At 39.9% G+C, this 15,197-nt stretch overlaps 1 protein-coding gene across 6 annotated transcripts in view; it reads left to right on the forward strand.

The window, feature by feature from the left end:
- Positions 1-9,385, forward strand: part of LOC102750392 (Fc receptor-like protein 2) — a 66,796-nt gene extending 57,411 nt beyond the window's left edge. For 5 of the 6 annotated variants that reach the window (XM_081825399.1, XM_081825402.1, XM_081825400.1 and 2 more), the window contains 5 exons: positions 3,821-3,848; positions 4,980-5,098; positions 5,309-5,377; positions 6,829-6,860; positions 6,945-9,385. In XM_081825399.1, the coding sequence (XP_081681525.1) occupies positions 3,821-3,848; positions 4,980-5,098; positions 5,309-5,377; positions 6,829-6,860; positions 6,945-7,070 (374 nt within the window). In that variant the 3' untranslated portion in view covers positions 7,071-9,385. The remainder of the gene's footprint in view (positions 1-3,820; positions 3,849-4,979; positions 5,099-5,308; positions 5,378-6,828; positions 6,861-6,944) is intronic. The other variant, XM_081825403.1, reaches the window with a different exon arrangement.
- Positions 9,386-15,197: the final 5,812 nt, after the last annotated feature.

Below are 15,197 nucleotides of genomic sequence, written 5' to 3' on the forward strand. Positions count from 1 at the left end.
GTTTGTAGGTGTTCAGAATGGTTTGATCCCTATCCAGCTGAATTCCTGAGAGGAGACGAAATCCAGGTCTCCTACTCCTCCGCCATCTTGCTCCGCTCCCCCATTTTTTATAAATAGATAGCTTATATTTAATTCTTTTTATCCAATAACAATCTCTACCTTTTAACTAAGGTGTTTAGACCATTTACATTAATGTGATGATAAGGTTAGATTTAATTCTATTATTTTGTTATTTATTTTCTATTTGTTCCATCTGTTCTTTGTTTTCCTTTTCCTTTTTTTCTACCTTCTTTTACACCAATTGAGTATTTTTTTATGATTCCATTTTTTTTTCCCTTTGTTGGCTTATTAGGTATATAATTCTTTGTTTTGTTTACTTTACTGGTTGTTTTAGCATTTATAGTATAGACATCTAACTTACCACAATCTATCTTCAAGTGACATTAGATCACTTCACATATAGTGTAAGAATACTACCATCATGGGGCACCTGGGTGGCTCAGTTGGTTAAGCATCTAACTCTTGATTTTGGCTCAGGTCGTGATCCCAGGGTCATGGGATCAAGCCCCATATTGGGCTCCACGCTCAGCCACAGAGTCTGTGTGAGATTCTTTCTCCCTCTTCTTCTGCTCCTCCCCCCACTCGCTTTCTCTCTAAGAAAGTAAGTAAATAAATAAATAAATAAAATCTTACCAAAAAAAGAAGAATATTCCATCATGTACTCCATTTCTTCCCTCTTAGCTACAGTGCTATTATTTTTGTAAACACTTACCTGTTAAAGAGACCTAACTATAATTTAAGAAGCTTACATATTTACTTAAGTAGTTACCACTTCTGATGTCCTTCATTCTTTTTTGTATCTCCATATTTCCATCTGGTATTATTTTCTTTCTGCCCAAAAGGATTTCTTTTAAGATTTCTAATAGTATGGGTCTGCTGGTGATGAATTATTTCAGCTTTTATATGTCTTTGTTTCACATTCATTTGCGAAAGATGCTTTTGCTGTTGTAGAATTATAGGTTGAGATTTTTTTCTTCTTTATTTTAAAGATTTTGCTTTACTGTCTTCTTGTGTGCATTGTTTCTGACAAGAAATATGCTATCATCCTTTGTTCTTCTGTGACTGTGTTTTTTTCTCTCTAAATGTCTTTTCATGGATCAGGAATTCTTGAATTAATGGACTTTTTTATTCAGTGTCTTGGGTGCCTATAAGGTTTCAATACTTTATATTTTGGGATTACTAAAACTTTACTTTCTGTCTGCCTCTCACTTAGCATAACATGGCATTTCCTTTTCTGTCAGGTCAAATGCTTCTGTTCTCCCTTTCTTAGGGCTCATATTGAAAATCAAGCAAGCAAACAAACAGATAAATAGAACATTTGGATCTCAGTTTAATGAACAAACTTACACATTTTTCTTAATGATGTTGGTCAAGCATTGTCTTCTTACCCTTTTCTTTTCAGGTCAATCAATGAGCCTCTGTCCTGTTTCTTTGCATGAAAAATGGCACGAATATTTTGTGACTGATATTTTAAAGCTACTTAGTATTTTCTTAAATAACATTACATATAAAATTAAGTGTGTATATCATTTTTTAAAAAAATATATAAAGAGAATAAGAGCACTAACCCTAATAGTACTCATCATAAAATGTATCATTCATTTAGAGCCCATTATATGCAATTTTGTAGTTTGTCTACTCCCAATTAAATAACTACATTTCAGTTCAATTCAATCAATATTATAACCATATTAGAGATGAAAAAAATGGAGATATTTCATAAGTTATCTTTCCAAACTCATATATCTATTAAGAGTCAGAGTTAGGGCTTACTTGGGCGTCTTCCTAGCCCTTGACTCCATATTCTCTCACTGCACCTTGGTGACTTATGGAAGGCTGGTCACACCTCTTACTTCCAAAACTACTTTCCTATTTTATCATCTGTTTGTGTCACTTATTAATTAGAAACATACTAGGAGTGCAGACATTAAAACCTTACTGTTGAAGTTAATAATGTTCAAAAAATAGATTGCTCAGTCAATACAACAACAACCAACACAGGGAAGTCAAGATTAGCAACTATCATTTTATGTGATCCATGAGAACAGGAACCCAGGAGGTTCTGACGTCCAGATCTAGAGGAAGTGTTGTTTTAAATAACAAACTTAGTAAGAAATTCTGACAGTCCACCAATCAGAGGGTATCTGTCTTTCTCATCTCAAAATCTTGCCAACTGTACTTCCCTTATAGCCAAGTCTTCCTTCTCATTATCCATCAGCCTTCTCAGGGAGGAGCTCAGCCCTTTCCATTTTTTCTAAAAGATTATTCTGTCTGCTCCTTAAGCCTGAGTTTATCCAACCAGTTACCAAAGGGAATGATAAATGTATTGACTCTGTGATTGAACTGCCTGGATGAAAATTCCAGCAATATAACTTGCCAAATACTTGATATTTGGCAGGTAAATTAAACTCTCCAAACCCCAGTTTCTTTATGGGCATAATAATAGTTATCTACCATTTTGGTGCCATATAAACTGCTTAGCACTATGCCTGGCCCATATGTCTTCAGTGATATTAGCTTGTGTTATGTAAATGGCCACTTTCTGGGTCTATTCTCCCTTTTACATATGAAGAGATAAACTGACTTGCAGACACATCCTGAGACTTAGCTAACCCACCTACAAGGGAGGACAGGGACTGTTGACTGATGTGAATCACAAATGCTCTAAGGAGGGATCATGCTCCTCCAGTTTAACTCATGGTTTGCAGACATCAATTAGTCATTTCTCATGAGAATGTTTACTTGCGGCAATAACTCATGGTCTCTAAGCCCAGTGAGACAGATAGAGAGCCACAGATAAATAGGCAAAAGTCAGGAATGGGAAATTAGGAGGAGTCCTGCATTGGGGCAGGCCAAAAAGATTTCAGTGTTTCACTGATGATGGAAAACTGCCATATTTTCAAGGCTGATGGAGTAGCCTTCCAGATTAGGTTTACATGTAATCACCTATTATAAAATTGTTCAATCTGCCTTTTTTTTTTTTAGTCCTCAAAGTACATACTTTAATTTGTTCAGTTGCTGAACAAAACTTTATTGAATATTGTGAACATTCTAGCCACTGGGAATATAAAAATAATTAAGACGAAGTTGCAGCCTCAAGTAACACACTCCTTCAGGATGGAGAGAGTTGGAGGGAAACATACAAATTGGTAATTGCCATCCAATATGGTGATTTTAATATTGCAGGGGTCTATGTGTGTGGAGATAGTTCACTTCATACAGTTCACTGGCCCCAGGGAAAGCCCTGGAGGAGGAAAGATCACTTGGAATCAGCCAGGTGAAAGAGAAGGAAAGAAGGGATATGGAGAAAACACCCACTGTGGATAGGTTTGCAAGGGCCACAGGTACAGAGAGGTCGAGCTTGTTATGGGAGCCCTATTGATTCACAGTGTGTAGGAACTCTGTCTCTGGTCTCTATCTCCTAGGGCCGCAGTTAAGATAGAGAAGAGGAAGAGGGAAAGCACTTGGCCCAGAGTTAAATACTAAGCTGTCTCTCTTGTGCCGCTTGGCCATACCTCCTTAGAGTGCATGCTGCTTTTACTGACTGAATAAGTATGATTCTGGGCAACTATCTTTCCAGACCCCAACTTCCTCATTGGTAATCTCCTATGGGGGTGGGGGGGTGGGTTAGAGCCAGATGTTCTCTAAGATTTGCCATAGCTGAGACCTAGAATAAATCTGATTTCCAGGAAAGGACATTCTAATGTAGAGCCCACTACCTACACAGCTCGCTCACCATCAGTTATCCTTTGTTTTTCAGGAGGACTTCCTGGCACTGGAACACCCAGGTGAGGTCTCTTGTTTCTTATGCTGACAACATTGTCATGATTTAGTCATACCCACAAAACAGGGTCACAGAATTATAAGTACATTAAAAAATATTTGACCGGACTTCCTATTAACATTTTCAAATTCTTATGAAATCCAAAAATGTGATTCAGAAAGCCACTTTCAGCCATATTTATAATACTCACTTAGACCTACACATACACAGAACTCATGTCATTTGCCCTCCATGTTAATCTATCTACTTCCTTAAATGTGCCCTGGTGGAGAGCTGACCCCTCACACCTTAATGGCATCATCTGTCACAGGGCTGCACCTCACTCTTCCCCCCTCATTCCTCCACCACACACTCATTCAGGACATAATTATTGAATCCTGGCAATGTTCAATTCCCAATATTAATTGCAGAAGGAAACAGAAGTGGGAAAAAACACACCACTCTTTTCCCAGAAAGTCTTCATGGTATCTTACAAGAAAGGTAGATTATTGTAATATGAGCTGGAACATTGAAAGGGACCTTTTTAAAAAGACAAAGGTCAAGTTCTGTGGGAATGCAAAAGTCTTTTTGTATCAGTGTTTAAACATTTAAATTTTTGAGAACAATAAAAAATTAGGCAGATATAACTGTTTACCAGAAAGACCTTGAGACTGTGCACTTTTGCCCACTGACCTTGTGTCAGTCCTCCCTCTCTGTAATGCTGTCTTGGGCTGCACATCGTGTCACACACACCTTCTGAGTTCTCTTGAGAGAGCCATGCAGAGTCAGGCTAGGCAGCCATGATATTTTTAAAATATTTTATTTATTTATTATTTGAGAGAGAGAGAGAGAGCATGAGTGAGCATGAGCAGGGAAAGGGCAGAGGGAAAAGGAAGGAACTGTCAGAGAGAGAATCCCAAGCAGACTCCACACTGAGCGTGGAGCCTGATGCGGTGCTCGATTTCATGACCTTGAGATTATGACCCGAGCCAAAATCAAGAGTCCGACGCTTAACCAAATGAGCCACCCAGGCGTCACCACAGCCATGATATTTTTACATGGACCATGCTGGGCTCCTCCTGGATACCGGTTTTCCTGAGACTCGGTATGATCCACAAATCCTTTTCTCCCTTGTGTCTCTCCCTGTCTGTCACAGTTACAGTCCCGAGGAGCATCGAGAGCCTTCCCGGTCCAGACCCTCCAGCACAGACCCCCACAGGCTCATCCACTCTGAGCCAGCAGCCCTGATGGAGCTGCAGCCTGTGTATAGCAATGGTGAGGACTTCCTAAGTATCCCAGGGCTCCAGGGATGAGCCAGAGTGGGAGGAGAGATTGAGCCACTGCCCAGGAATGAGTCACACTCAACTTTAAAATGACATTCCTGGCACTGTGTCTGAGACAGAAGGTGGTTATGAACTTAGTGGCTGAGAAGAGTCTGGAGTGTGGGTTCTGGACTACAGCTAGCTATCATCTGTTCTCTCACAGTGAGTCCTGGACATGACAATCTGGTTTATTCCCAGATCTGGAGCAGCCATCATACAAAGGAAAATCCAGGTGAGACTGCTTCCGAGAAAGTGGAGGTGAGGTGGCCATGTGTGAGCGGATCCTCAAGGGGCCTCTGATCAGGCCTCTCAAATATGAGTGGGACACGGAAGGAAGGCATCATCTCCTCCCGCACTGCCATCATATGGCTGAGTCCCTTCCCATGGACCCGTGTGCACTGCCACCGGACCCTGCAAGCTCTCTGAGGACAGACACTATTGTTTCCCATGAACATACCAACAGCATTGGTTAGAAAACTAACCAAAAACTAACCAGTGCTTAGAAAACTATGGGCCTCTTCAAATACTGTTTTGAAAGAATGCATGACTGGTAATTGCTAGTGTCACTTTCTCATAACCTAATGTGTAGACAATCATAATTCTCCCAACTGGTCTCTTTATTTCTAATCTTGTCCTCCTCTAGCCCCCAACACTGTTTCCAGCACAATCCCTCTGAGATACACTGCTGATCACACCCTGCCTCGGTGACTCTTCATTCCAAAGCAGGACCCTTGCCCCCCCTGCACTTCAGCCCCTCCTCAATGCCTCCTCTGTCTTTACTCTAGCCGAGCTGACCCTTCCCATTTTTCTGCTCATACTGGGCTGTTGCCTGCTTTGGTGCTCATGTGTCTTATTTGTTCTGAAATGTCCTTACCCCCACCTAGTTTACCTCCGACCCCTGCTCACATGTCAAGACATAGTTCAGGTACCTCTGTGAAACGTCCCACCAGCCCTCCCTGTGTCCGAACCTGGGAGGACAGATTTCCCTTTTGGCAACAACAGAGTTCAATATGTATTTCTATCTTGGTGCCCATTGTACTTGTTGCATACATTTACACGTCCATTGTCCCCCTTACAAATTATAGGCTCCTTGGGTATATGGACTGAGTTTGTGTTGTTTCTCTGTCCTTGTAGCTTACCAGTGCTTAATAGAAGGTCAATGTTCACTGAGTGCTTATTGGCTGAATAAATAAATGAAAGAGATCCAGAGGACCCTTTGGAAAGATAGAAGAAACACACACACTGAATTCTCTTAATGCTTCACTGCAAATCTTCCCTGGGAATTTACAGTGTGGCCTTAGAATGACAACCCCCTCTCCAGCCTCCTCCACTCTCCCTGCACAAAGTGAAACCCGTATTCCACTTTCTCCCAATCAGTGCAGCCACAGAAGCCCTGAATGGGGGTGGGATGGGAGCAGGGGGACCGCTTTGCTGGGGTGAAGAGCAGTGGAGAGAGAAGGAAATCATCAGGAAAGTCACTCTGGACATTTGGTGGGCAGGGGAAAGGCTTTATCAGTGCACGGGGGTGGGGTACTCTGTCTGAGGCTTGGAAGAATCCAGCAGAGCAAACCGTTGAAAGCTGAGTCAGCAGAGGAGAGATTTTGAAATGCATTGTGAGTGGGTTGTAAGTTGGAATATGTCACCCACAGTCTAATACTTTTCTTCCCTCCTCCCATCCAACAGCACCTTCACCAAAGACACATCAGAAGGATGAGGTGGGTCACCCTTTCCGGCTCCCTCTCCCCTCTGCACCTCCTCACCTTTACTTAGGTACTTACTGTTTGTGGGTTTCCCGCCAGGAACCAGCAATCATCTATTCAGAGGTGAAGAAGGCACATCCAGATGACCATGAAGGGCAGGCCCATGAAGATGCTGCAGAAAACTATGAGAATCTCCCATGTGTACCGCTGGCCCTGGACCACTAGCCCCCTGCCCAGAGTGGCCCACAGGGAGCCTGGGAGCAGCCTATGCCTTCTCCCTGTTCTCCACAACCATGCACCCCCCTTCCGCTCAGGGGGCTGAGTGAAAGTTCTGCCCCACCCCTCCATGCCTGAGTCTCTGTGCTCTCTGGGAACAAAAGGGGCAGCATTTCAGTAAACACTGCATTTCTTCACAGTAGAGACACATGTGAAGGCAGGGCAGATGGGCCTTCACCTCCTGGCCCATGGAACAGCGGAGGAAGGGCGAATGGTCTAGCCAGGATCACAAGGGTGCAGTCATGACCATGTGCTCCAAGTGTGATCGAAAGCTTTGAATGCGCCATCTCTGCATAAACAATTTGCTCTAAGCACTTTGTTTCCTTTTTTAGATAGATAGGTGATAAGTGACTGATGATGATGATATTAATGAATAAGATAAATACAGATATAAGACACACACACCAATCCACTCAGAGTTTGGGGCCTGCACAAGTCTTCCTCTCTCACAAGATCAAACCTCCCTCCTTCCTGTAGCGGCCGAGTTCCACTGCTTAATTGTTCAACATCCACTATTTGGAGGCTCCAGAAATCAGCAGCAATCCTAGAATCCCAGTGGAGCCGGTGACTCTCACGACTCACAGGGCAAAGCCTAGCGTCGTGACACACCCCTCCCGTTGCCCACCGACTCCCAGTTAATCCAAGCACTGAGTGTCCACCATGGGAGAAAACATTTAAAAAGCATGCCATCTGTGCTTAAGTCTCCAGAAAAGCAGCAGAGTTGCTTTGAGTGGCTTTTATTCGTATGGAATAGCTGGAATCGTTAGCTTGTGTCACCTGGGGTGACAGTGAAGTTTTTACTGCAGTAAAAAAAAATAGGCCTTAGCAAGCTGGTGCGTTCACCGAGGACTGGTGTACATCAGCTGATACACGTTATGGACAGTGGTGATTTCACACCTGCCGTATTTATGACTTCGAGTAAATAACACAGTGAGGCTTTGCAAACCTTTGGAGTAGCATGAATAAAAAGTACTAAGTGTATTTCAAATGTTATTCCTTTCCCTGTGGGTGTCAGAAGCTTAGGCAACGGGAAGTGTAACATACAGCAAAATGCAATCCAATTTGAGGTTTTAATCTTAGCCTTAGGAATTTGGCTAGCAAGCTAATTTGCTGAGGGGAAAAAAAAAAAGTGATGTCCTTTATAAAGAGGGAATACATTATTTGTTATGCAAGAGGGACTTATATGTCTTGTTTCCATATTATCTGGTACAAAATGCTCTCCAGAATGTATGCTTGGCCATTAGAGAGAGCAAGAAATCCAGGTGTAATCTGTGCCTATGCTTAAATTTGGCCGTGAATGCCTCCCAACTTTGGGCTCCAGGAAGAATAGAGCCAAGGGGGAGAGGGACATGCCACGAGGTGCCAGCTGTGGGAAACCCATCTGAAAGAGTGGTGACAAAAGGCAAAGCCCCAAGGGAGAGAGGCAGCATCAAGGCATCATTCTGTGGCCGGTAAGAGTCACTCTGCAGAAGGGCACATCAGCCGTGGGACAGCCACCAGGACGGCAGCCACTCAGGTGGACAAGATCCGTGATGCCAGCAAGAGATGGAGACTGCACGAGGCTCTCTGGTGCACAGAACAGCTCTGACAGGGTGCAGACCCTTCTCCCAGAACTCCTTATCCAGGTCCTCAAACTGAGGGCAAACAGTACCTGTGAGCAGTCAGGAAGAGTCTAAGGAATAATTGGGAGACTATCCAAGAGGAAATCATGTTTCCAGCTAGTCAAGAAGGTAACATTTGAGTCATCAAGATCTAAGACATGACTATAATCTCTTTCTTTATATTATATTTATTTTATTTAGTTACAAATGTCTTGAAGAATAATTTATATGCAATAAATCACACATATCTAAAGTATACAATTTGATGTTTTGGCAGAAATGTACATCCACGAAACCACCACAATCAAGATCCCAAACATCTCCATCACTCCCCAGTGTTCTCCTGCCCTAAGGAACACCTCTTTCCCTCCACACCTTCTCATGCCATCACGAAATGCTTTCTGTCACTGTAGATTAGAGCGTATTTTCTAAAGTTTTATGTAAATAGAATCATACAGTATATACTCTTTTGTGCCGGGCTTCCCTCACTAAGCAAAAGAATTTTGAAACTCATTCACATTGTATCAATAGCCGCAACACATTCCTTTTTATTGCTACATAATATTCCATTGGATATACCACATTTTCATTATCCATCTATCTGTAAATGGACATTTGGATTGTTTCATATTTCATTAAAAATAAAACTACTACAAAAATTCACATACAAGTGTTTGTGTGGACATGTTTCCATTGCTCCTTTGTAAATACCTGGGAGTATAATTGCTAAGTCACATAGTAGATTTATGTTGAAGGTTTTAAGAGGCCTGATACTCTTTTTCCAAAATACCTGCACCATGTCACATCCCGCCAGCACTGACTGATAGCTACAGTAGTTCCACACCCTTGTCAACACTTGGCATTTGCAGTCTTTAACTTTAGCCGTTGCAAAGAGTGTGTGCTCTAGTGTAGCGTGATCTCACTGTGGTTTTAATTTCCCTGGTGACCCACGATGCTGATTCTCTTCTCAAGTCCTTGTTCACTCTTTGCAGACTTTTGTGAAGGGGCTGTTCACACCTTTCACTTCTTTATTGGGCTATTTGTCTTTTTATTATTGAATTGCAAGAATTTGGTATCTTTAGTTTTTTATTCTGGTCTGATTTACATGTTGCAAATATCTTCTCTATGTAGCTTGCTGTTCATTTTCTTAATGATATTTTTTGAAGAGCACAAGTTTTCAGTTTTGAAAAGGTGCAATTTATCAATTTTTTAATTTTGTGAGCCTACTTTGTGTTTCTTATCTAAGAAAGTATACCCCAAGGTCAAAAAGATTCTCTTCTATTTTTCCCTAGAAGTTTTATACTTTTCGTATGTACATTCAGGTCTATTCACCATTCAAAGTGAATTTTTTGGTATATGTATAGTATAGGGAAAATATTCTTTTTATTCCTGTGACTATCCACTTGTTCCAGCACCATTTGCTGAGTAAGCATTCTTTTGCTTCTTTTTAATTTGAGTTGTTCATCTCTTATCCAATTACTGGAGTTATTTATGTATTTGGGATATATATCCCTGTGTCAGATATATGTTTAGCAAATATTTCCTCCTGATTTGTGACCTGTGTTTATGTCCTCCTGTGTCTTTCAAACAGCAAAGATTTATAATTTAATGGAAATTATTTACCATTTTTCTCTTACAGTTCATATTTTGTATAGCCTGTTTAAAAACTATTTGCCTAACTGAATATTATAAAGTTCTTTGTCTACATTTTCTTCTAGAAATATAACAGTTTTTAACTCTTCTATTTAGATATGTGGTGCATATCAAGTTAATTTTTGTATACTATGAGGTGAGAGCTGATGTTAATTTTTTCCCATACAGACATCCAGGTGTTTTGCCACCATTTCCTTAAAAAACAAAACAAAAGCAAAAGCAAAAACCGTACCTTTTTTCCATAGAATTACTTTATAACCTTTGTCAACAATAATGGGCCATATCAATGTTGGCCTACCTCTGGGTTACCAGTAGATGATCTTACACATCTATCTTTATGCCCAAAACCACACTTTCCTGATTACTGTTGCTTTGTGTTAAGTCTTGAGATCAATTGGTATAAGCTCACCAACTATGTTGTTGTTTTTTTCCAAAATTGTTTTAACTAACCCAGGGTTTTTTGCCTTTCCATATGAATTTTTACACTGATTTTTAAAATTTATTCAAAAAATCCTCTTAGAATTTCAACTGGGATTGCATTGAATCTGTGGATGAATTTAAAGAGAGCCGCCATCTTAAAAACACTGTGTTCCAATCCATGAACTTCATACAACTTTCCATTTTTGTAGTTCTATTTTGCACATTTTTAATTAAATTTATTCCTGATTGTTTTATACTGTATGCAAACATAAGTGGAGTTTTTATTTCCTTTTAAAATTATTACTAGTACTCTTTGGTAATACTCCTCAATTTTCTGAAAGAGTTTGTGTAGAATTGAAATGTTTCCCCCTTGGATATTTGATAGAATACACCAGTGAGGCTGTTTGGACCTGGATTTTTCTTCATGGGAAAGTTTTTTGATAAGGAACTTAAGCTCTTAATTGATAGAGGACTATTCAGACTTTTTTTTTCTTTTTGTGTCAATTTTGGCAAGTTGTATTTTCCAAGGAATTTGCTCACTTCATTTAGTTGTCAATTTTATTAGCATAAAATTTTACATAATATTTTCTGATTCAGTGCTGACTTTCTTTCATTCCTAGTATTTCTGATGTTTTTGCTCTTTTTCTTTTTGATCTGTTTAGCTAAGTTTCTCAGTTTTATCGAAGAATTGACTTTGGTCTTTGCTAATCAATTCTATTTTTTTTGTTTTTCATGACTTTGCTTCTGTTATCTTTATGGTTTTATTCCTCTGACTTACTTTATGTATGGTAGGTAGAACTCTTAGATGGATCCTAAGATTCCTGCCCCCGATGACCCTCATCCTTGTCTTCTCTTCTCTTCTCGAATGTGATCAGGACTTGTAAATACAATGAGATATTGCTCAATAAATAGGTTACTAATCATTGATTTTTGGTTAATCAAAAGGGAGATTTTCCTAAGCTACCTAATCAGGTATGTCTTGAAAAAGAAATGAAACATCAGAGAGATTCTCCTACAGGCCTCAAAGAAGAAGCAAGCCATGTGCTGGAAAAGGCCCATGAGGGTAGGGACCATGTGCAGGAGCTGAGGTTGGTCCCCAGCCCACTGCCAGCAAGAACAAAAGGACCTCAGTCACACAGCAGAAAAGGAATGAAGGGAACTGGGGAGGGGATCTTGCCCCCTTATGAGGATTCAGTCAGCTGACACTCAGATTCCAGACTTGTGAAACCTTGAGCCAAATACCCAGTGGAAGTTCCAGGCCCCTCACCCACTCAGACTGCAAGCAATAGATGTTTGTTGGCTTAAGTTGCTATATTTGTTGTAATAGAAACACAATAGACAGCGAATATATTGTCTGCTCTGTTCCTCTGTTTCTTGCTTCTTTTTTTTTTTTTTTTGTCTTTTAAGAGAGAGAGGGAATGGGGGGAAAGGGCAGAAGGAGAAGGATAGAGAGAATCCCAAGCAGGCTCCACACTCAGCACAGAGCCCGAGGCGGGGCTTGATCTCACGACCCTGAGATCATGACCTGAGCCAAAATCAAGAGTTGGTGAACCTACTGAGTCACCAGGTGCCCCCTCTGTTTCTTGCTTCTTAAAATGGTACATTGAGTCATTCATTTTCAACCTTTCTTCTTTTCTAATATCAGCATTAAAAGCTATGGGGTTTTGATACTAAAACTTGTGAAGCAGAATCCCAAAGTTTGGTTACTATTGATATGGTTAATTTAGGCTGCTATTTTTTGTTTTTTGTTTTCCTGATTTGTCTTTCTCTGCTCACTCTTCCTGCCTTCTTCTAGATTATTTGCATATTTTTAAAATATTTTATTCAGGGGCGCCTGGGTGGCTCAGTTGGTTAAGCGACTGCCTTCGGCTCAGGTCATGATCCTGGAGTCCCTGGATCGAGTCCCACATCGGGCTCCCTGCTCGGCAGGGAGTCTGCTTCTCCCTCTGACCCTCCCCCCTCCTATGTGCCCTGTCTCTCATTCTCTCTCTCTCAAATAAATAAATAAAATCTTTAAAAAAAAATAAAATAAAATAAAATATTTTATTCAGTTCTAAATAGTCTGTAGTAGCCATTATGATTTTTCTTTGACTCAGTAATTATTTAAAAGAATATTGTTAATTCCCAAGTATTTGGGATTTTCCCAAATATTTTATTGGTACTGATTTCTTATTTTTACATTTTCATACTTAAATATTCTTCTAAAATTTCAATTTAATAGCTTGATAATATTACATTATATAGATGTATTCTCACTTACCATTCCATCAGTTTTGACAATTCCTTTTTTTTCTATTTTTGTTGAAACTTTTGTCTGCATCTCTGATTTTTTCCTCACAATCAATTCTTATTGGGGAAAGGACTATAAAGAACTTTCCAGCTTTTTTTTTTTAAGATTTTATTTATTTATTTGACAGAGATAGCGAGAGAGGGAACACAAGCAGGGGGAGTGGGAGAGGGAGAAGCAGGCTTCCCGCGGAGCAGGGAGCCCGATGCGGGGCTCGATCCCAGGACGCTGGGATCACAACCTGAGCCAAAGGCAGATGCTTAACGACTGAGCCACCCAGGCACCCCAAGAACTTTTCAGCTCTTAATACAGAAAAGATTTACAGTTTATAGTCCTAGAAACATTGTTCATGAGTTTCAACATTAGGTGGTTCACTTTTTTTACAAAAATGATAGAAATTATATTTTATTGTTTCAAATTTCATTTATTTAGTCATTAGTGGAGTTGAATATAATTTTGTGTGTTTGGGGCAGTGTTTTTTCCTTTAATAAATAGTTTAGGATCAGAACTTTACTCATTTTCTAGAAATTGGAATAGTCTTTTCCTTTTTTTTCTTTTTAAAAAAATTTTTTTAATTTAAATTTTTTTTAATTCTTTATTTAAATTCAGTTTATTAACATATACTGTATTATTAGTTTCAAGCATAGAATTTAGTGATTCATCAGTTGCATATAACACCAGTGCTCATTACATTAAGTGCCCTCCTTAATGCCCATCACCCAATTACTTCTTCCCCGTCCAGCAATCCTCAGTTTGTTTCCTAGAGTTCAGTGTCTCTTGTGGTTTCCTCCCTCTCTATTTTTTTCTTCCCTTCCCCTATGTTAATCTGTTTTGTTTCTTAATTTCCCCATATGAGGGAAATCATATGGCATTTGTCTTCCTCTGACTCTTATTTCATTTAGCATAAAATCCTCTAGTTCTATCCACATCATTGCAAATGGCAAGATTTCATTCTTTGTGATGGCTGAGTAATATTCCATTGTGTATATATATATATATATCACATCTTCTTTATCCATTCATCCATCAATGGACATCTGGGCTTTTTCCATAGTTTGGCTATTGTGGACATTGCTGCTGTAAACATTTGGGTGCATGTGCCCCTTCGGATCACTACACTTGTATCTTTGGGATAAATACCCAGTAGGGCAATTGCTGGGTCGTAGGGTAGCTCTATTTTTAACTCTTTGAGGAACCATCATACTGTTATCCAGAGTGGCTGCACCAGTTTGTATTCTCACCAACAGTGCAAGAGGGTCCCCCCCTTCTCCACATCCTCACCAACATCTCTTGTTTCCTGAGTTGTTAATTTTAGCCATTCTAACTGGTGTGAGGTGGTATCTCATTGTAGGTTTGATTTGGATTTCCCTGATGCCAAGTGATGTTGAGCATTTTTTCATGTGTCTGTTGGCCATTTGTATGTCTTCTTTGGAGAAATGTCTGAAGAATAAAAGTGAACCACTTTCTTACACCATACACAAAAATAGACTCAAAACGGATGAAAGACCTAAATGTGAGACAGGAATCCATCAAAACCCTAGAGGAGAACACAGGCAGCAGCTTCTCCAACCTGAGCTGCAATAACTTCTTGCTAGACACAATGCCAAAGGCAAGGGAAACAAAGGCAAAAATGAACTACTGGGACTTCATCAAGATAAAAAGCTTTTGCACAGCAAAGGAAAGAGTTAACAAAACTAAAAGACAACCTATGGAGTGGGAGAAGATATTTGCAAATGACTTATCAAATAAAGGGCTTGTATCCAAAATCTATAAAGAACTTAACAAACTCAAAACCCAAAAAACAAAAAAATCCAGTCAAGAAATGGGCAGAAGACATGGAATAGTCTTTTTCTAATGAGTTCTATGAGTACTTTATAAACTAGGGATACTAATTCTTTATCTATTATGTGTGATGTAGATATTCATGGTGTGCCATTTGCCTTATACTTTTGCTTGTGGTATTTTAATATGCCAAAGTCCTCTCATAGATTATGAAAATATATTCCTTACTAAGATGCTTTCTTCTAGCTGTGGGTTTTGGGTCATAAAACATATCCTGAGACTTCTTTAAATTTCTCTAAACCTGAAATCCAGACTTAGTCTCAAGAGAGGAAA

Source organism: Leptonychotes weddellii, chromosome 6 (genome assembly GCF_054177405.1).
Source record: "Leptonychotes weddellii isolate Sample4059 chromosome 6, ASM5417740v2, whole genome shotgun sequence".
Classification (NCBI taxonomy): domain Eukaryota; kingdom Metazoa; phylum Chordata; class Mammalia; order Carnivora; family Phocidae; genus Leptonychotes; species Leptonychotes weddellii.